The sequence below is a fragment of the Plecotus auritus genome, assembly GCF_963455305.1.
Source record: "Plecotus auritus genome assembly, chromosome: 3".
In the NCBI taxonomy this organism is placed as follows: domain Eukaryota; kingdom Metazoa; phylum Chordata; class Mammalia; order Chiroptera; family Vespertilionidae; genus Plecotus; species Plecotus auritus.
Genome location: NC_137772.1, coordinates 100,106,499 through 100,128,862, shown reverse-complemented (window position 1 = coordinate 100,128,862; position 22,364 = coordinate 100,106,499). Strand labels below are relative to the sequence as shown.

At 41.1% G+C, this 22,364-nt stretch overlaps 1 protein-coding gene and 1 pseudogene across 2 annotated transcripts in view; both read right to left on the bottom strand.

Annotated features, from left to right (window-relative positions):
• The window catches only part of LRRC63 (leucine rich repeat containing 63), a gene marked incomplete at both ends in the record, with an annotated part of 136,886 nt that overhangs the window by 45,364 nt on the left and 69,158 nt on the right, over nt 1-22,364 (bottom strand). Inside the window, one exon of the mRNA XM_080660134.1 lies at nt 11,950-12,086. Coding sequence (XP_080516260.1) covers nt 11,950-12,086 — 137 coding nt within the window. The remainder of the gene's footprint in view (nt 1-11,949; nt 12,087-22,364) is intronic.
• On the bottom strand, nt 16,611-22,299 carry LOC308243289 (ataxin-3-like; annotated as a pseudogene). Its single transcript has 4 exons — nt 22,279-22,299; nt 18,479-18,845; nt 16,945-17,630; nt 16,611-16,619 (listed from the first exon to the last, which is right to left on the bottom strand). The product of its transcript is annotated as an ataxin-3-like (transcript).

The following is a 22,364-nucleotide window of genomic DNA, read 5'->3' as shown; positions in this document are numbered from 1 at the left end:
TAAGGGAAACAATTGTAGCTTTGCCCATTGAGTATGATGTTGGCTGTAGGTTTGTCAAATATAAACTTTATTACATTGAGGTTTACTCCTTCTATTCCCAGTTTGCTGAGAGTTTTTATTATAAATGGGTGCTGGATTTTATCAAATGCTTTTACTGCATCTATTGATCTGATTATGTGTTTTTTTAATCATTCATTTTGTTTATGTGGTGTATCAAGTTTATTGATTTGTGGGTATTGTACCATCCTTGCATCTCTGTAATAAATCCTACTTGATCATGGTTTATGATCTTTTTAATGTATTGCTGGATTCAGTTTGTTAATATTTCGTTGAGGATTTTAGCATCTATGTTCATCAGGGATATTGGCCTGTAATTTTCTTTCTTTGTTGTGTCTTTGGTTTTGGAATTAGGATAATGCTGGCCTCATAAAATAAGACTGGGAGTCTATCTTTCTCTTCAATTTTTTGGAATAGTTTGAGAAGGATAGGTGTTAGTTCTTCTTTGAATGTTTGGTAAAATTCACCTGTAAAGGCATCCAGTCCAGGGCTTTTGTTTGTTGGGAGGTGTTTTTGTTTGTTTTGTTGTTTTGTTTTGTTTTACTGCTTCAATTTCACTAGTTATAATCTGTGTATTCAGATTCTCTGATTCTTCCTGGAAGAATTGCATATTTCTAGTAATTTATTCATTTCATCCAGATTGTCTAACTTTTGGTATATAGTTGTTCATAATATTTTCTTTCAATTGTTTATATTTCTGTGATATCAGTTGTCACTTCTCTTCTTTTATTTCTGATTTTATTTATTTGTATACTTTCTCTTTTTTTCTTGTTGAGTCTGGTTAAAAGATTGTCAATCTTGTTTATCTTTTCAAAGAAGATCTCTTGGTTTCATTGATCTTTTGTATTGCTTTTTCCAGACTCTTTCATTTATTTATGCTCCTATATTTAATACTTCCATTTTTCTACTCATTTTGGGCTGTTTGTTCTTTCTCAAGTACCTTTAATTATAAAGTTAGATTGTTTGATATATTTCTTGTTTCTTGAGATAGGCCTGTAATATTATGAATTTCCTCTTAGGACTACTCTTGCTGTGTTTTATAGTTTGGGGTTGTTGTTTTCTCATTTTTATTTGTTTCACGGTATCTTTTGATTTCTTCCTTGATCTCATGTTAACCCATTCACTGTTTAATAACGTTGTTTAGCCTCCATGTCTTCATGTATGTTGTTTTTTTCTTGTGATTGATTTCTAGTTTCTTACCATTTTGGTCAGAGAAAATGTTTGATGTAATTTTAATCTCTTATATTTATTGAGACTTGTTTTGTGTTCTAACATGTGGTCTATTCTATATATACTTTTATTGATTTCAGAGAGGAAGGGAGAGGGAGAGAGAAAAAAAGAGAGAGAGAAACATCAATGATGAGAAAGAATCATTGATTAGCTGCCCCCATGGGGATTGAGACCACACCCAGGCATGTGCCCTTGATTGGACTCAAACCCAGGACCCTTCAGTCTGCAGGCCGATGCTCTCTCCACTGAGTCAAACCAGCTAGGGTATATGTGGTCTATTCTAGAAAACAGTTCATGTGCACTTGGAAATAGTGTATATTCTGCTGTTTTGGGATGAAATGTTCTGAAGATATGAATTAAGTCCATCTGATCTAGTGTGTCACTTAAAGTTGTTTTTTTCTTGTTGATATTCTATCTACAAGAGCTATCCACTGAGGTCAATAGAGTGTTAAAAGCCCTTACTATGACTGCATTACTATTACTCTCTGTTGATGTCCATCAAGATTTGCTTTATATATTTAGGTGTTTTTTATGTTGGGTGCATATATATTTAGAAGGTTTATGTCCTCTTGTTGGATTGTTCCCTTTATCATTATGTAGTACCCTCCTTTGTCTCTTAGTATAACCTTTGTTTTAAAGCCTATTTTGTCAGATATATGTATTCCTACCCCACCTTAATAAAAATAATTTTGCATGAAATGTATTTTTCTATTGCTTTATTTTTAGACTGTGCATCTTTTGTTATGAAGTGGGTCTCTTGTAGAGAGTATGTATTTGGGTCTTGTTTTTTTTATATACATTAAGCTATCCAGTGTCTTTTGATTGGAGCATTTATGCCATTTACATTAAAAGTGATGCCTAGCCGGTATGACTCTATTGGTTGAGCATTGTCCCACACACCAAGAGATCATCAGTTCTATTCCCTGTCAGGGCACATGCCCTAGTTGTGGACTCGATCCCCAGTAGGTGGAGTGTAGGAGGCAGCCAATCAATGTTTCTCTCACATCAGTGTTCCTATCTCTCTCTCTCCCTTCCTCTCTCTCTAACATCAATAAAAACATATTTTAAAAATATAAATAAAAAAGTTTAAAGAGTGATTTTTGATAGGTAATTATGTTTGCCATTTTATTCTTTCAACTATGTCCCTCTGTTTTTTCTTCTTCGTTTCCTGTAATACTTTTTCTTGTCCTGGAAGCCTATATATATATATATATATATATATATATATATATATATATATATATAATATTTTATTGATTTTTTTACAGAGAGGAAGGGAGAGGAATAGAGAGTTAGAAACACCAACGGGAGAGAAACATCGATGAGCTGCCTCCTGCACACCTCCCACTGGGATGTGCCGCAACCAAGGTACATGCCCTTGACTGGAATTGAACTGGGGACCTTTCAGTCCATAGGCCGACGCTCCATCCACTGAGCCAAACCGGCCAGGGCATCTGGGAAGCTCTTTATTTCTCCTTCAATTTTAAATGATAGTCTTGCTGTGTTAACTCATCTTGGTGGTATGTCCTTGCTTTTCTACACTTTGAATATTTTATGCCAATTCCTTCTGGCCTGAAATATTTCCATTGAGTAGTCAACTGTCAGTCTTATGCAAGCTCCTTTGTAGGTAACTGTCTTTCTCCTGCTGCTTTTAAGATTCTCTGTTGTTTTTAACTTTTGCCATTTTAATTATGATGTGTCTTGGTGTAGGCCTCATTGGGTTTATCTTGTTTGATACTCTTTTCACTTTATGGCTTTGTGTGTCTTTTTCCTTCACCAGGTCAGGAAAGTTTTTGTTCATTATTTCTTAAAATAAGTTCTCTATCCCTTGAACCCTGTCTTTTCCTTCTTGTACCCCTATGATGTGGATGTTGTCATGATTCATGTTGTCCAAAAGGTCCTAAAGACAATCCTCATTTTTTAAAATTCTTTTTTCTTTTTGTCGCTCTGATTGGGTGTTTTTTCTTACATTGTCTCCCAAATAGCTGATTTGATTTTATGTTCATTCAACCTACTGCTTATTTCTTCTAATGTATTCTTCATTTCAGATATTGTCATCTTCATTCCTGACTGGTTCTTTTTTATGGTTTCTATGTTCTTTTTTATGCTGTTGTAGTTCTCACTAAATTCCTTGAGCACCCTTATAACCATTGTTTTGAACTCTATATCTGATTAATTGCTTGCCTTTATTGCATTTTTGTTCTTTTTGTGGAGATTTTTCCTGTTCCTTAATATGCAGCATGTTTTATTGTCTCCCCATTTTTGTTACCACTTTGTGTTTGTTTCTCTGTATTAGGTAGATCTGCTGTGATTTCCAGTCGTAGTAGGGTGGTATTACATAGTAGATATCCTATGGAACCCAGTGGCATAGTCTCCTTGATCACCTGAGCTGGGTGCTATAGGTATGTCCCTTATGTAGGTTATGTGGACCCTCCTATTGTAATTGAGTCTTGATTGCTGCTGGCTCATTCATGTGTGGATTCAACACTCAGGCTGGCTGACTGTGAGGATCAATCTTGAGCATATTGTTTGAGCTGCTGTGCAGGTGTTGACCACATGCAGTGGCATTTTCTTCAGCAGGGTCTGATGCTAACCCAGGTCTCCCTTTGTATATGACCCTTGCGAAGCTAAATGGATCCTGCTCTGATGTTGTCTGATGCTAGCCTCTGAGTGTTTTGGTTTTGGAGCCTTTTGGGAGGGACTCTGGAGCACATCAATGTCAGACACTGCCTGTGACTATCCCTGGGTAACCTGTTTAAAGCTACAACACAATTCACAGTGTGGCTGTTGCTTCTGGACCTGGGCATAAGGAGAATCAAACTGTGCACCAAGGACAGCTTTTATCAGCACTAGGCCCAGGGAAAGGTCAGCAAAAGTCTCAAGTCACCCCGAGATCCACCTCCACTTGCCTCTGCCTGTTGGCTGCCTGTTAGGTTTAGTCTGAAAGAACCTCTGGTAGTACTCAAGTTGCATTACGTAGGTTCTCAATGAGTCAAAAGGTAGGACAAATCATGTTCACCAGATTAATACAAGTTCAATCTTGGTGCCATGCTGAGTCTGAGGCCGCTCAGCAAATGTATCCAAGTATACCAGATCTAATTGCCATCCACTGGGTGTTTACACATTTTTGTGATGGAGAAGGGATTCAGGGAGTTGTTAGGGTGAGGTAAGCAGAGTTTATCAGGCCCGAGATTTGGCTGTGTGAAGGGAGAGCTCTGCCACAGTTGGTTATGTAAGGTAAAAATGGTCCCTGTCCTAGAGCTATAAGACTCAGTTTGCCCTGGATTCACCCCAGAGTCCAATCTCAGCAGGGTGGGGCTTCCAGAAGTGAGGAGGATGGGGCTAGTGAATTTCTGGTGTAGGGGAGGTGCTGGTGAGGCTTGGGGGAAGGTGAGGAGAGTGGCCCCTGTCCCAGAGCCTCACCAATCTGTCCATCCCAGAACCTTCCCAGACCTCAGCAGGTGGAGCCATCAGGAGTCAGGAGTGTGGGGCTACCAGGAGCCCATCAGTTGGGGCTAGCAGATCTTGAGGTGTCAGTCAAGTTCACGGGAAAGTGAGAAGAATTGCTCCCACTCCAAAGCCACACAACTCAGTAACTGATACCCCTTCATTCTGCCCAGATCTCTATACTTCAGCCAAAGCAGCTGACTCTTCAGCAGGGTGCAAGCTTTTATAAGGTGAGGTGGCAGGGGGACCAGAGGATGCAGCTATTGCATTCCCCTGAGCTGATGCCACTTGTAGGGGAGTGCTCCATCTAAGAAAGATGGTATCTGTAGTATGGAAGAGGAACTCAGCTCAGGGATCATGGTGGCTGTCTGTTTAGCTCTCTCTCCAGAGCCACAAACCCCAGTCTCTCCTCACACAACTCTAGTCTGTTCTGCCCTTTCTTTCGAGTCCAAGGTGAGTGGCTGCAAATTAGAGTTTGTGCATTGGCCCTTTAAGAGGGTGCCTGTATTTCTAGGACTATCACTTCTCCCTGGTGGACAGAATCCCAGGTGATTTTCACAGCCAGATGTTATGTGGGTGCCTCTTTCTGGCTCTGGTGCTCTGGGCTGCAAAGCCTGGGTTGGGTTCAAGACCCCATGCTTCTTAGGGGTAACCCATGCAACTGAGATATCCCTCCGGAATCTCTACTGCTGCTCATGGGAGCAGGGCAAGTCTTTTGCATCTCCACCCTTCCTAGTAGTCTTCATGTGGTTTCTTCTATAAATCATTGGTTATAAGACTTCTGTTCAGCTAGTCTTCAATTGGTAATTCACATCAATTTTTCTATAATTTAGCTGTAATTTTTGTTTGGTCCTGGGAGGAGGTGAATGTACCTTCCACCTACTCCACTGCCATCTTGGATATATTACTGACATCTTTCTTATTGATCTCTTCATTTATAGTCCTTAGGATGTTTTGTATCTATGTATTTATTGTGATGTTTGTTAGAAATTCTTGTGTCTTTTCCTGGATTCTAAATTCCATAAGAGAAAGAATAATGCCCCTTTCATTTATCATCTTAAACCCAAATCTTAGCACAAAGCTTAGTATTACATAAACTAAAGGCCCAGTGCACGAAATTCATCCACTCGAGGGGTGGGGAGTCCCTCAGCTTAGCCTGCGCCCTCTTGCAGTCCAGGAGCCCTTGGGGGATGTCTGACTGACTGATGAGTTGTCAGTTGGACATCCTTAGCACTGCTGCGGAGGTGGGAGAGGCTCCCGCCACCGCTGCGCTCGCCACCTATGAGCCGGGCTTCTGGCTCAGTGGCGCTCCCCCTATGGGACTGCAATTACCACCAAGGGGTAGCTCCTGCATTGAGCATCTGCCCCCTGGTGGTCAGTAAGCATCATAGTGACTGGTCATTCAGCCATTTGGTCTATTTGCATATTAGTCTTTTATTATATGGGACTAGAGGCCCGTTGCAGGAAGATTCCTGCAATAGGGCTTCCTGCGGCAGTCTGCTTCCCTCCCTTCTCCCCTGCCCCGCTTGATTGCTTCTGCAGTGCTTGGCTTCCTTCTACGCTGTCTTCAGTCTTCGCTCAGCACCTGGATATGCAAATCAATCACCATCTTGGTTGGGTTAATTTGCATACTCACTCCTGATTGGCTTGTGGGCGTGGCTTCTGGGCGTAGCTGAGGTACGGTCAGTTTGCATGTTTCTCTTTTATTAGATAGGATAGTCTTTGGTTGATTACCTCCCACCCACCCACCCATGATCAGGGCTGGGAAGGGACATGGGAGGTTGGCCAGCTGGGGAGGGACCGTGGGAGGGCTCCAGGGCATGTCCTGCCTGTTTCGCTCAGTATCAATCGGCCTCACCCCAGCAGCAAGCTAACCTACTGGCCAGAGTGTCTGCCCCCCTGGTGGTCAGTGCACATTATAGCAACTGGTTGACCAGTCAACTGTCTGGCCCCTGGTGGTCAGTGCACATTATAGCGACTGGTTGACCAGTCAACTCTCTGGCCCCTGGTGGTCAGTGCACGTCATAGCAAGCAGTTGAGCAGCCTTAGCATATCATTAGAATATTGCACTTTGATTGGTTGAACGGATGACCAGATGACAGGACACTTAGCATATTAGGCTTTTATTATAAAGGATACTTAATAGGTATATATTTACATGCTTGAATTATTTCACTCTAACTAGAAATCTTGGAGTAACCTTGACTGTTTTTTTACTTGGATGCCTCCATTCCCTACATCATCTATGTCTAATCAATACTAGATCTTGCTAATTTTACCTCAGTTAACAATTTGTTCCTTTTTCTCTATGTGATCATTGCCCTAGATATGCTTTGCAGCTCTTGCCTGAACTACTGTGATAGCCTCCCAGCTCTTTGCCTTCTATTTTGTTTTATCACCTCTCATGCATCCTCCACACTGCCACCACCATGAGCTAAAATGCAGATCTGAACCCACCACTCCTCTTTGGGAAACCCTTCAACAAATACTGTGCCTTTGCTCACAAGGCCCACAGACAATCTGGTCTCTGCCTACTTCACCACTCTAATTTCTTACCACTTGGCCTTGCTTTCTAAGCTTCCCAAACAGCAAATTGCTTGCACTTCCTACTCCAGATTATATATGCTGCTTCACATATCATTTATTTCTATATGTGTTATCACTTTTATTTAAGGAAATATCTAACCCATAATCAGTCATACTACCCCTTGCTCCTTCTCACTATTAATGTGGCTCATTCACACTCAGTTACATTTGCATTAAATGTCATCTCTTCCCAGGAGCCACCTCTCACTCTCCAGATTGGGTTACATGCCACTGTTTGGAATTTTACAAAGTGCATCTCCATTATTTTACTTTCTCTAATTATGTGCAATTGTCTGCCTTCCCCTTAGGTGGTGATCAACTAGAGAGCACACAATAGATACTTCATAAACATTTACTGAATTAATTACAAAAATGAAAATATAATATTTAAAATATATCAGTGCTATTACTTGTAACAGTAATAACATCCAACTACATAATTGGTTCAGTGCATCTCACTCAATTTTATCCAGTTACAGCTCCCTTACTGCTGCCACTCTATGTTGGGTCTTCTTTGCTCAGAAAGCTGGAGTTCTGACAATAACCTTTAAAGACAAAGAATTCAGCACCTTCATCCCGCACTGTATAAGTTTCCTCTGTGTGAGTTTGCATTTAACAAGCTCTGCAAATGAACATGTTTACCTATGTCAGAGCTTGCTCTAAGTCTTCTCTGAGGTTCAATAAAGTTAATCCCCATAACAATCCTAATATATAAAAACCCTGGGTCATAAGAACCAGTAATTACGGAGGCTCGACCAACTGGAAGTCAGTCCTGCAGTCAGCGCTGGGTTGCCATGGCAGGCGCAGTGCCCCAGTACTGACTGCTGAGGGAGCTGCAAATCAGGCCCGGAGAGAGGCCTGAAGAGAGAAGCAGGGACTGACCCATTGCCTCTGTGGCAGCTTTTGATCAGCATTGCCTTTCTCTTTCTCTCCCAGTCTGGCCAGCAGCTGCACCTCCATTTCTCTCCAGGCCTCCACCTGGGCTGCTGATCAGCCCCGCCTTTCTGACCAGGCCCCATTGATAGGCCCAGAGACACTGACTGGTGTAGGAACCAACCAATCAGAACCAAATGTGGGTGCTGTGAAGAACCAATGGCTGCCTAGGAGGCGGAGCTTCTGACGCTGACTGGCATAGAAACCAACCAATCAGAACCAAATTGGCCAGCAGAGGAGGGCAGCTGGGAGCGAGATCAGGCCAGCAGGGGAGGGCAGTTGGGGGTGAGATCTGGCCAGCAGGGGAGGGCATTTAGGGGCAATTAGACAGGCAGGCAGAGGCAGTTAGGGGCAACCAGGCTGGCAGAGGAGGGTAGTTAGGAGTGATCAGGCTGGCAGGCAGGTGAGCAGTTAGGAGCCAGCGGTCCCAGAATGCGAGAGGGATGTCCAACTGCTGGTTTAGGCCCAATCCCTGTGGTTCTGATTGGTCGGTTCCTATGCCAGTCAGTGTCTCTGGTCCTATCAATGGGGCCTGGTCAGAAAGGTGGGGCTGATCAGCAGCCCAGGTGGAGGCCTGGAGAGAAATGGAGGTGTGGCTGCTGGCCAGACTGGGAGAGAAAGATAAAGGCAAGTGCCGATCCCCAGCAGTCAGACATCCCCCAAGGAGTCCCCAATTGGAGAGGATCAGGCTGGGCTGAGGGAACCCCCCCTCTGTGCACAAATTTCATGCACCAGGCCTCTAGTTATAATTATATTATTATTCCCATAATTCCAATTACATTTTTTATACTTGGCTTCAATATGCTGTCAATCATCCCTTGATTTGCATACATATCCAATGTCATTTATTAAAATTGTACTGCTTTATTTTAGAAACACTAATATTTTTAAAAAATAGCTCCTTAAAACTTTTTAAAATATTTTTTTTCAATTATAGTTGACATACAATGTTATATTAGTTTCAGGTGTACAACCCAGTGATTGAACATTATATAACTTACTAAGCGACCATCTCATAAATCTAGTACCTATCTGACACTATTCATAGTTATTACAATACTAGAGGCCCGGTGCATGAAATTCGTGCACTCGGGGGAGTGACCCTCAGCCTGATCTGCACCCTCTCACAGTTGGGGAGCCATGCGATCAATTGCTCCGCAGAGAGAGGCCCCGCCCACCCGCCAGCCAGTGGCCTGAGCCTCCCTATGTGGAGCAATCATGGGGCGGTGGTGGGGACCCCCGACCAATCGCATCACACTCGCTTTGGCTGGCCTGGGGCCAGTGCGTATCATAGCATGGTCGTCCAGACAGTTGTTCTGCTGATCGGCCATTTGGTTGGTTATTGACTATATTCCCTATGCTGTATTTATATCCTTAGAACTATTCTATAACTACCAATTTGTACTTCATCTTTTTCTTTAAAAATGTTTCTATTAATTTTTAGAGAGAGAGAGAAGGGAAGAGAAATAGACAGATAGAAACATCGCTGAGAGAGAAACATCATCGATTGGCTGCCTCCTGCACGCCCCCTACTGGGGATTAAAACCACAACCTGGGCATATGCTCTGACAGGGATCAACCCAGTTACCTCTTGGCTCCTGGGCCAGGCTCTTTATCTTTTTCGGTCATTCCCCCAGCTCCCTCCCATCTTTCACTCAGTCCCTCAACCACCTCCTCTCTGGCAACCACCAGTTGTTGTTGTTTTTTTTTTCTGTGTCTATGAGTCTGTTTCAATGTTGTTTCTTTGTTTGTGTTGTTCTTTAGATTGCACATATCAATGAAATCATATGGTATTTGTATTTTTCTGACTGACTTATTTCATTAAGTATAATACCCTCTAGGTCTATCCATGCTGTTGCAAATGGTAAGATTTCACTATTTTTTATGGCTGAGTAATATTCCATTGTATATGTGTAGCACAGCTTTTTTATCTACTTGTCTATTGATTGACACTTGGGTTGCTTTCATAGCTTGGCTATTGTAAATAACACTGCAATGAACATAGGGGTGCATATAATCTTCCAAATTAGTATTTTGGATTTCTTCAGATAAATCCCCAGAAGTGGAATCACTGGGTCATAAGGCAGATCCATTTTTATTTTTTTTGAGGAAATCTCATACTGTGTTCCATAATAGCTGTTCCAATCTGCATTCCCACAACAGTGCACAAGGGTTCCCTTTTCTCCACATCCTTGCCAACACTTGTCATTTGTGTATTTATTGATGACAATCATTCTGACAGGTGTGAGGGCTTCTTAAAACTTTTGTTTATAACCAATAATTCAAACTAGTTTGTTTAATCTCTAAACAATGTACAATGTTGACCATGTAGTTATGATAAACTTTTAGTTGGTTTAGGTATTTTTACATTTTATTTAAATAAGTTATGGTTATTTAAAGCATGTAATTGTTATTATAGATTATACAGTATTCATTGATTTAGATGCATATATGTACATATGTGTGTACATATAGTTGTGTGTATATATATGTAACTGTATATAAATAAATATACACAGATTAAATAATTATAGATATGTATACACATAGATTTCTAAATACATATGTTACTAAGCTCTGTATACTGGGAGTGTCTATAAACAATGTCATCTCAATAGCAATGGAGACATTCAATACTTAGTGGTTTTTAAAGATCATTCTTCAATAAAAGGAAAACAGGGCCTGGACAGTGTGGCTCAGTTGATTGCAGCATCATCCCATGTGCCAAAGGTTGCAGGTTCAATTCCTGGACAGGGCACATACCCAGGTTGTGGGTTCGATCCCCACTCAAGGTGCATGTGGGAGGCAACCAATTGATGTTTCTTTCTCTCCTTCTCCTTTCCCCTCTCTCTAAAACAATCAAAACATACCCTTGCATGAGGATTAATAAAAACAAAAACAGGGTTTTCTTAGAGAAATGGCTAATTCTAATATCAAGGCAGGGAAAATACAATTTATGTTACTGTGGAAAAATATAGGCGAGTCAAACAAATAAAATTCCCATAATGCAATTTTCTTACTGCCTTAGTGTTTTTATAATGTGTGATTTTTAAATTTTTATACAGAAATAGTATAATATTTTACATACCTTTTTATTCTTTTAAATGACTAAATAGTTTTAAGGTTTATGAATGTAGAATTTGTTGGATTGTTAATTACAAACTGCTAGATGAAGAACTTTATAAATCAATTTTGATGCACTTCCTTAATTACTATAAGAATCTTTTTTTGAGAAATATTGTTCAACTATTTCAAAGTCCCCATACTTTTGTCCTTAACCTATATTCAATTTGTTAAGCATTTACTGGAAGTGGTATCTTGTTTTGGCATTTGGTAAAGGTTTTGATTTAAAATTTTTATTAGTAATTAAATAAGTAACAGTTCATACGTGGGGAAAAGCCATCTCTTTTAAACCCAAATATTAACATTCCTATTAGAGTTTAAAGGATCTTAATATCATAAAGACTAATTTCTTGGTTCGTAGATTAGGAGATTGAGGCCGAGAAAGGTTAATTGGCATCTGGCTAGTAGGATTATTTTTAACACAGCAATGAAAAACAAGCAGCTAATTGGAAAAGAATAAGAATGATTAACAAGCTAAAAAGTTGCTAGCTGCTTTCAAAAGGGGAATTGATCCTTTTCTATATCATAAGCTCTTTATTTTCTATGTTTATAATCTCAAATTATCAACCTTACCCAAGAGGAAGAGTCATAATCAAATTAAAGGCAATGTTGAAAACTCTAAGGAGCTTAAGTTGTTGAATTTCATGAGGGATTATTCTGATAGGATTATTTCTCAGGATCAGTATTTGTAAATGTTTAAGACAATATATCTGAGGAACAGAAAAGAGAAACAAACATAAGTAGGATAATAAAGTATGCAAATTCCTATTCCATTTTAAAAACCCTTTGAATTAATGTAGTAGATTCAGTACAGTAACATTAATTGTCTGTATCACACATATCTAATACCTTTGGAAGCCTTCAAAATGACTGACCAGCATACTATGCATGATATGTAAAATAGTGCTATACACATATTCCTTGACTCAGGAATGGTTCTTTTCTAAATGAGAAAGTGATCCTATTTGATCAACCTATGGGTTCATAAGGAGCAATTATGCAAAGAAGGAAGGAAGGAGATATCTGCAGAAATATAAGGTAACTAACCTTAGTAATCAATGAGGTGGCAGCTATTATAACCAGCTTGTTTCATATACACTGATTTTTCATATGAAATTTAATAGTAGAATATACCATTTGAACCTATGATCTTTGCTTGATTAATATATTTCTTGCCCTCTGGTGAATCATAATAAGGTCTTACATTAGCTATCTTTAACATTAAATGAAACCTTTTTATAATCATAAAAATCTACAATTGGTGGAATAGATCATGCTCATTCTTCCAATCAGAAGTTAAATCCTCCAAGTTTGTTTTTCCTTTTCAAGATGGCTTTGGCTATTTGGAGTAATTACTTATAAACTCTCAGACCAGCTTCTCAAGTTCTACAAAATAGGTCAGTTGTAATTTTCATAGGGATTGCAATAAATCTAAAGATCAATTTGAGAGCAGTGCCATCTTTAAAATATTAAGTCTTAAGATCCATGAATATGGGATGTCTTGTCATCTGAGTATACGTTTCCTTTAACTTAACAATGTTTTGTAGTTTTCACAGTGTAAGTTTTGTACTTTTGTTAAACTTGCTCCCAAGTATTTTACTCTTTTTCATGTAAATAAAATTTCTTTCTTGCTTTATTGTCAGGATTGTTTGTTGCTATTTTGTAGAAATACAATTGATTTTTGTATATTGATCTTGTACACTACAACTTTGCTGAACTCAATTCTAATATATTTTTTAGTGAATCCCTTAGGATTTCTATATATAAGACCATGCCATCTACAAGTAGAGAAAGCTTAACTTCCTTTTAAACCTGGATGTTTGTTTGTTTTTAATTTTATTGTTACAAATAGTAGTACATATGTCTTTTTTTTCCTCCCACTGACCTCCCCCCGGCTCCCCTACCCCCAGGCACTTGCCCTCGTCCCCCGTCCCCAGTGTCTTGAGTCTGTTGGTTGTGCTTATATGCATGCATACAAGTCCTTCGGTTGATCTCTTACTACCCCCTCCTAACCCTTCCCTACCTTCCTGCTGGATGTTTTTTATTTCTCTTTCTTGCCTTGGCTAGAAAGTCCAGTACAATGTTAAATACAAAGTGGAAAGAGTACTAGTATACATCTTCATCTGGTTCCTGATCTTAGGAGGAAAACATTGAGTCTTTCACCATTAAATATTACATAAGCTGTGGTTTTTTTGTAGATATCCTTTATAAAGTTGTAGACATCCACCTCTACTTCTATATATTGAATAATTTTATCATAAAGGATGTTGGATTTTTTAAATTTGTTTCTGTCTCTGTTGAGATAATCGTATAGTTTTCCCCCTTTACTGTGTTAAAATGGTGTGTAACATTGACTGATTTTTGTATGTTTATCCAACTTTGCATTCTTAGAATAAATATCACTTGGTCATGGTGTAAAATGTTTGCTAGCATTTTTGTTGAGAATTTTTGCATTTATATTCATGAAAGATATTGTTCTGTAGTTTGTTTTTCTTTCCATATCTTTGTCCAGTTTTGGTATAAGCATATTACTGGTTTTCTAGTTTGAATTGGTTTTTTCCTTCTCTTCTATTTTTTTGGAAGAATTTGTAAAGGATTGGTGTTAATTCTTCTTAAGATGTATAGTAAAATTCACCAATGAAGCTTTCTGGTCCTGGCCTTTTCTTTGTGGAAAGTTTTAAAATTACTATTGAATTTTTTCCTTTTTATAGAGCCATTCAGATTTTCTATTTTTTTTTTCTTGAGTCCATTCTTGTGTCTATCTAGGTATGTGCCCATTTTATCAAAGTTATTTAGTTGGTTGGTTTACAGTTAAATTTAGTAGTCTCATAAAATGTTTTTTATTTCTGTGAGGTTGGTAGTAATGTTCCATCTTTCATGCCTAATTTTAGTAATTTGGGTCTTCTTTTTCCTTGGTCAGTCTATTTAAGGTCAGTCTATTTTGTTGATTTCTTAAAGTATCAACTCTTGGTTTTGTTTATTTTTCTCTGTTTTTCTATTCTTAATTTCACAAATTTTTGTACTAATTTTTATTACTTCCTCCTTTATTCTTTCTTTAGGTTTAGTTTGCTCTTTGTTTTTATAGTGGCTTAAGAAAGAATATTAGGTTATTAATTTTTCTTTTTTAAATAAAAGTATTTATAGCTATAAATTCCCCTCTGAGCACTGGTGTAAAGGCATCCCATAAATTTTGGTATGTTGTCTCTTCATTTACAGTCACCTTAAAGTACTTTCAAATTTCCCTTTTGATTTTTTAATTGAATCATTGGTTATTTAATAATGTGTTGCTTAATTTTCATATATTTCCAAATTTCTTTCAGTTATTGATTTTTAATTACATTTCACTGTAGCAAAAAATATATATTTTCTGTGATTTTCAATTGTTTTAAATGTATGAGACTTACTTTATGGTCTATCCTGGAAAATGTTCTATGTGAATTTGAGAATTATGTATTCTCCTGCTATTGGTTGAAGTGTCCCATAGATTTCTGTTAGGTCTAAGCGATTATAAGTGTTGTTCAAGTCTTCTGTTTCTTTGTTGATCTTCTGCTTAGTTGTTCTATGCATTTTTGAAAGTGGGGCATTGAAATTTATAAGTATTATTGTTGAAATTCTAATTTTTTCATTAAATTCTTTCAGTTTTTGTATTCTATGGCCATGTACACATGTATGTATGTATGTATGTATGTATGTATGTATGTATGTATATGTGTGTATATATAATTACTAGAGGCCCAGTGCATGAAATTCATGCACTGGTGGTGAGGGGGTGTCCCTCAGCCCAGCCTGCACCCTCTCTAATCTGGGACCCATCGGGGGATGTCCGACTGCCGGCAGTCAGACATCCCTCTCACAATCTGGGATGGCTGGCTTCTAACTGCTCACCTGCCTGGCTGCCTGATTGCCCCTAACCACTCAGCCTGCCAGCCTGATAGACTCCTAACTGCTCCCCTGATGGCATGATTGACACCTAACTGCTCTCCTGCTGGCCTGATCACCCCCAACTGCCCTCCCCTGCAGGCCTGGTCCCCCCCCCAGCTGCCCTCCCTGCATTCCTGGTTGCCTCCAACTGCCCTCCCCTGCCGGCCATCTCGTGACAATGTGCAGGTGGACATCTTGTGATGATGTGGGGGTGGCCATCTTGTGGTGGCCATCTTGTAATGACATGGGGGCAGTCATCTTGTGACAACGTGGGGGTGGCCATCTTGTGATGCGAAGGTGTGAGGGTCAATTTGCATATTACCTCTTTATTATATAGGCTATTATCCTGATAGATTGACAAAAGTCCCTTTTTAATCTCTAGTAACTTATTTTGTTTTGAAATTTATTTTATCTGATATTAGTACAGTCACTCCAGCTTTCTTATGGTTGCTGTTTGCATGTTATATTTTTCCATATTTTTACCTTTGAACTCTGTATTTTTGCTCTTAAGTGTATCTTTGGATTGTTTGATGTATTTACATTTAATGTTATTAATGGCATGCTGGATTTACATCACCATTTTACATATAGTACAGACAGTTTTCTAAATGTAATTTTCCATTTGTTCTTTCTTTACTGCCTTCATTTGCATCAAATGAATATTTGCTAGTACAATATTTTAATTACTTTAATAACTTTTTTCACCATATTCTTTTCAGTTATTCTCTTAACAATTGTTTTAGGGGTTGTAATATATATCTTATGATAATATACTTCAGATTTATATTAACTTAATTCCAGTGAGTTATGGAAATCTTCCTAAATAGCTCTATTGCCTGTTCCTTCTTTTTTTGCACTGTAGTTGTTATATGTACTACATCCATATATGTTACAGACCTAACAATACATTATTCTTTATTTAAATGCTCATTTATTCTTAAATACTTATGCAGAGATGATATTAGAATTTAGGAATGCACCAGAATTATGAAATGACAATATCATCTTAGAGGGCTTAAAAAGCAAATCTCAAGAAAGATTACCATCTTTTAGTAGAGTTTTAAAAAATAATAAGATAGCAGATAAATTGTGATCAAAAACAATAACATGAGAAGACACCGAAGTGCATAATACATAGGTGGAGGGAGAATACTTATCCTTCTGGAACCATTACTATCAGCAACATAGAGAATAAACTGTCCTAAAAGGAGACATAGAAGCAACTATTAAGTGATGAAAGTGAGCCAAATTACCTACACAGAAGGGAGGAAAAGAAAACCAAATGTACAGGGAAGTTCTGTGGCAAGAGCTTATTAGCTGGTCTGCAAAAAGATCCAAGAAAAAATGCCCCAATTTTAGACATGTTAGATATTGAACACTGAAAATGAAAAACGAACATTTAGAAAACCATTTTAAATTTATTTAATTGCTGAATGTTTCTTTGGCTAGTATTTGAAGGGTCATTATTTAGTCCAACTGATGTTTTTTGCCATGTTCTCACATTTTTGTTTGCAAACCACTTAAAAGTCTTATTTCCTCGGTTGCATATTGTTCTTTTACATATTATCAAAATGGACCCTTTGCTTTAATCACACAAGATAATGTTGGAAAGTATGTATATTTTAGAGATTTTATAAAATGTATTACTTTTTCTTCTGTTATGAAATTATTTCTAACAGTTTCTAAAGACATAGTCACAGCTACCTGAAGCCTGTCTTCCTCACTCATATCATCACGGAGATCACTGCCAAGTGCTTCTGAACTTATGGTTGGTGTGAAAGCTGTCTTGGTGGCTCCTACTGCTGTTGCTGCTGCTGCTTTTCAAAGTAGGCTTCTCTTCCATAGCTCTTCTGAAGTAAGATGTCTTCTGACTTGATGTCTGTGGAATATCTTGAGATATGTTTTTGCAACTGCCTTGCATACTGAGCTGAACAGCCCTGCAGAGATCTGCTTCTTCATCTTCCATATCAATTTGTTGGTGACTTAGTGCCAAAGCTCACTGCAAATCTCCCTCATCTTTATCTAACATTCCTGACTCATCATTTGCTTCTAAGACTCATCTCATATCTGTTTTCTAGATTCTGTTCTTTTAGTTTTACTAACTCTTTCTTCTCCAATAAGTTTTGGTCAATGCATCTGTTGGACCCTGAACATTTGCAGGAGTTGTTCAGCTTCACAACCTGGAAGATTGCCCTTAACAACAAATATAGAATAATCTGTTTTAATTGAGCCAAGAAAAGTGCACGGCATGTATCTGATATTAATTCTAGACCTATCAAGAGAGAATTAAAGTTGAACCACTGTTTTTCTAATTTTTTAACTGTAAACCAATCCTAATATATAAAAACCCTGGGTCCGTCACATCCACAATGACCAAAGGCTCAACCAAGCAGAAGTCAATCCTGCAGTCAGTGCTGGGTTGCGAATCACACCTGGAGAGAGGCCTGAAGGGAGAAGCAGGGTCTGATCCATAGCCTCTGTGGCAGCTGTTGATCAGCACTTGCCTCTCTCTTTCTCTCCAGGCCTGGCCATCAGCCACACCTCCATTTCTCTCCAGGCCTCCACTGAAGCTGCTGATCAGCCCCACCTTTCTGATCAGGCCCCATTGATAGATCCAGAAACGCTGACTGACATAGAAACTGACCAATCAGAACCAAATCTGGGTGAAGTGTGAGGAGCCAATGGCTGCCTAGGAGGCGGAGCTTTTGATGCTGACTGGCATAGAAACCGACCAATCAGAACCAAATTGGCTGGCAGAGGAGGGCAGTTGGAGGCAAGATCAGGCCAGCAGGGGAAGCAGTTAGGGGTGATCAGGCTGGCAGGGAAGGGCAGTTGTGGGCGAGATCAGGCCAGCAAGGGAGAGCAGTTGGGGGTGAGATTGGGCCGACAGGGGAGGGCAGTTGGGGGCGACCAGGCCAGCAGGAGAGGGCAGTTGGGGGCGATTGGGCCAGCAGGTGAGCAGTTAGGTGTTAATCAGGCTATCAGGGGAGCAGTTAGGAGCCAGCAGTCCCGGATTGTGAGAGGGATGCCCGACTGCTGGTTTAGGCCCAATACCTGTAGGATTGGGCCTAAACCGGCAGTCGGACATCCCCCAAGGGGTCCCAGATTGGAGAGGGTGCAGGCTGGGCTTAGAACCCCCCCCACCCCCAGTGCATGAATTTCGTGCACCGGGCCTCTAGTGTTTTCTATAATTGCATACAAATGACCTTTCATTTATGAGATTGATCCTGATCCTTTGATATGCTGGACTATTAAATAGGAATAGTTTTAAAACCCAAACTGTCAAGGTATTGCTTATAACTTGAATAGAGAAAAGCCACTATCATCCATTTTTCCAGAAGGCTGCTATAAAAATGTGCTATAGTCTTTACTAATAGTGCCTTCTTCTGCCATTCTTCTCTCTTCTCCATCTAGCTGGTGTGCAATAGAAGATAATTCCACAGAGCTAAAATATCCTCCTTGCAATAGATATTCAAGCAATATTGAGCACACAGTGAGCCTTCTTGTTCCTCATCAAAGATCAACAATACATTATTATAATTATTACTCTTTATGTGTTTTTAAATAATCTGAGATTTGAAAAGAAGATGGAATATATATCTATACAGTTTGTTATATTAACATTCTTGTTTACCATTTCTGCTTCTACCTTTTTTGTGTGTCTAAAACTATTTGAATAGATTCTGTCTTTTGCTTAAGTCTAGCATCTTGAATTTTCCATGAAACTTGTAACAATTTCAATCACCACATTTATGCCAGCTTCTGGTCTTCTATTGATTGCATTTACACTATGCTGATAACTAGTTATCATTAGCCTACCCCCAGTACAGCCCTTCCAAGCCTGGATATAACCATTCTGGTTGGAAAATTTTATCTAGCCTACATAATAAAACCCTAATATGCAATTTGACCAAACGGCGGAATGACCGGTCACTGTGATGCGCATTAACCATCAGGGGGAAGATGCTCAATGCAGGAGCTGCCCCCTGGTGGTCAGTGCACTCCCACAGGGTGAGTGCTACTCAGCCAGAAGCCAGGCTCACAGCTGGCAAGTGCAGCAGTGGTGGTGGAAACCTCTCCCGCCTCCACTGTAGGTGAGTAGTAAGGAGTGAGGGGTCCTGGACGGCGAGAGGGATGTCTGACTGCCATCTTAGGCCCAATCTTTGGGAGGATCATCCCCTGAGGGGTCCTGGAATGCAAGAGGGCACAGGCTGGGCTGAGGGACGCCCCCATGCACGAATTTTGTGCACTGGGCCTCTAGTTGCTATATAACACAGATCTGTATGTTAATGGCAAGTTCTATTGATTTCTATCCCTTTAAAAAGTGGGCACTTTAAATTTTACATTTGAAGAGCACTTATTTATTCATTCTTCTTTTAGTGGATAGAATATGCTTGGTAGATACATGGCCTCATCTACAACTATTTAGAAAAGGAAGTTAAAATTAACCTGAAGAAAAAAGACCCCTATTCCTTGGAAATTCTTGTCAATTTCTCCTAGTCAAATTTATAAAAGAGTTATTAAGCATTAGAAAAGAAAAAAAAATAACTTCTAGCGAAAGATTAAATACAATATTACAGAGAAATTATGGAAAATACTAGAGGCCCAGTGCACGAAATTTGTGCACGGGTCAGGGGGGTGTCCCTCAGCCCACCCTGCACCCTCTCTAATCTGGGACCCCTTGAGGGATGTCCGACCGCCCGTTTAGGCCCGATCCCGGATCGGGCCTAAACGAGTGGTCAGACATCCCTCTCACAATCCAGGACTGCTGGTTCCCAATAGCTCACCTGCCTCTGCCTGATTGCCCCTAACTGCTTCTGCCTGCCAGCCTGATCACCCCCTAACCCCCCACCCCCAGCAGCCTAATCAACACCTAACTGCTCCCTGGCCAGCCCAATTGCCCCTAACTGCCCTCCTCTGCTGGCCCAGTCACCCCAAACTCCTCTCCCTGCTGGCCTGATCACCCACAACTGCGCTCCCTTGCAGAACTGGTCTCCCCCAACTGCCCTTCTCTACCAGCCTGGTCATCCCTAACTGCCCTTGCTGCTGGCCTGGTCCCCCCAACTGCCCTCCCCTGAAGTCCTGGGTCCCTCCCAACTGTCCTCCCCTACAGGCCTGGTTCCCCCCAACTGCCCTCCCCTGCTGTCCTGGTCTCCCCCAACTGTCCTCCCCTGCTGACCTGGTCTCCCCCAGTTGCCTTCCTCTGCTGGCCCAGTCACCCCTAACTGCCCTCCCTAATGGCCTGATCGCCCACAACTGCCCTCCGCTGCAGGCCTGGTCCCCCCCAACTGCCCTCCCCTGCAGGCCTGGGTCCCTCCTAACTGTCCTCCACTGCAGGCCTGGTTCTCCCCCAACTGCCCTCCACTGCAGGCCTGGTCCCCCCAACTTCCCTCCCCCCCGTAGTCCTGGCCCCCCCCCCCCAACTGCTCTCCCCTGCTGACCTGGTCTCCCCCAACTGCCCTACTCTGCTGGCCCGGTCACCCCTAACTGCCCTCCCTGCTGGCCTGATCACCCACAACTGCCATCCCCTGCAGGCCTGGTCTCCCCCAACTGCCCTCCCCTGCAGGCCTGGGTCCCTCCTAACTATCCTCCACTGCAGGCCTGGTCTCCCCCAACTGCCCTCCACTGCAGGTCTGGTCCCCCCAACTTCCCCCCCCTGCAGGCCTGGTCCCCCCCAACTGCTCTCCCCTGCAGGCCTGGCCCCCTCCAACTGCCCTCCCCTATAGGCCTGGTCACCCCCAACTGCCCTCCCCTGCTGACCTGGTCTCCCCCAACTGCCCTCCTCTGCTGGCCCGGTCACCCCTAACTGCCCTCCCTGCTTGCCTGATTGCCCACAACTGCCCTCCCCTGTAGGCCTGGTCCCCCCCAACTGCCCTCCCCTGCAGGCCTGGTCCCCCCCAACTGTCCTCCCTTGCTGGCCTGGTCTCCCCCAACTTCCCTCCTCTGCTGGCCTGGTCACCCCTAACTGCCCACAACTGCCCTCCCCTGCAGGCCATCTTGTGGTGGCCATCTTGTGTCCACATGGGGGCAGCCATCTTTGATCACATGGGGGCAGCCATCTTGTGTCTTGGAGTGACAGTCAATTTGAATATTACTCTTTTATTAGATAGGATGTTTTTAATACTATATAGTATTTTAAATAGGAAAGAAGTCAATTTGCTAAAAGTCAATATTCTGAAAGTCAATTCACAGAACAACCAAATACCCAATGACCAATAAAGAATTGTATAAAGACACAGAGAACATAATCTATCATAATTACTTGTAATGACCCATTTATTTAAAATGACAGGCTTTTAGAGAAGATGGCAGTGTAGGTAAATGTGATACTTGCCACCTCCCACAACTCCATCAAAATTTACAACTAAAATACATAACAACCATCATTCAGAACTACCTGAAATCTAGCTGAATGGAAGTACTACAGCTAGGGAATTAAAGAAGAAGTGCATCAGGACTAGTAGGAGGATCATAGCTGCATGGGGGGAATCGCAGAACTGGCTGGTCCCACACTCACATTTGGTAGTTTAAAATCAGGAGGGATATTTTGACTGTGGAGGTTTCCCTGATGAGTGAGGGGTCTCTGCCCCACACCAGGCCCCCAACCCAGGATCCCAGAGCTGACTGTAAAAACCAGCAGAGATTGTGGCTGAGTGACACAGACTGCTGGAGTCCCAGGCAGTTCCTCTTAAAGGGCTGATGCATGGACTTACTTCAACTCACTCCCTCTGAGCTCCAGCACTGGGGCAGCAGATTGAAAAAAACCTGGGCCACTCACAGAGGATCTAAATTGTCCAGAATCAGGGCAAGAGCTGGAGGGACAGCTTTCTCCCAGATAAAAGTGCTGGCAGAGGCCATTGTTCTTTTGCTGAGCCCTCCCTGCCACAGAGCTGACAAGCTGTGCCATATCTGAATCTCCATCAATCTGGCTCATACTATTTGACCTGTACAGTGATTTCCTGAGACCCCACCCCTCCTTACTTTCGAGTTCATCCAAGCCATTTCCAGTGGCTTTTCCATACAACTGGCCTCTCTTCTCTCATTTTAATTTCCTAAAATCTCTCAAA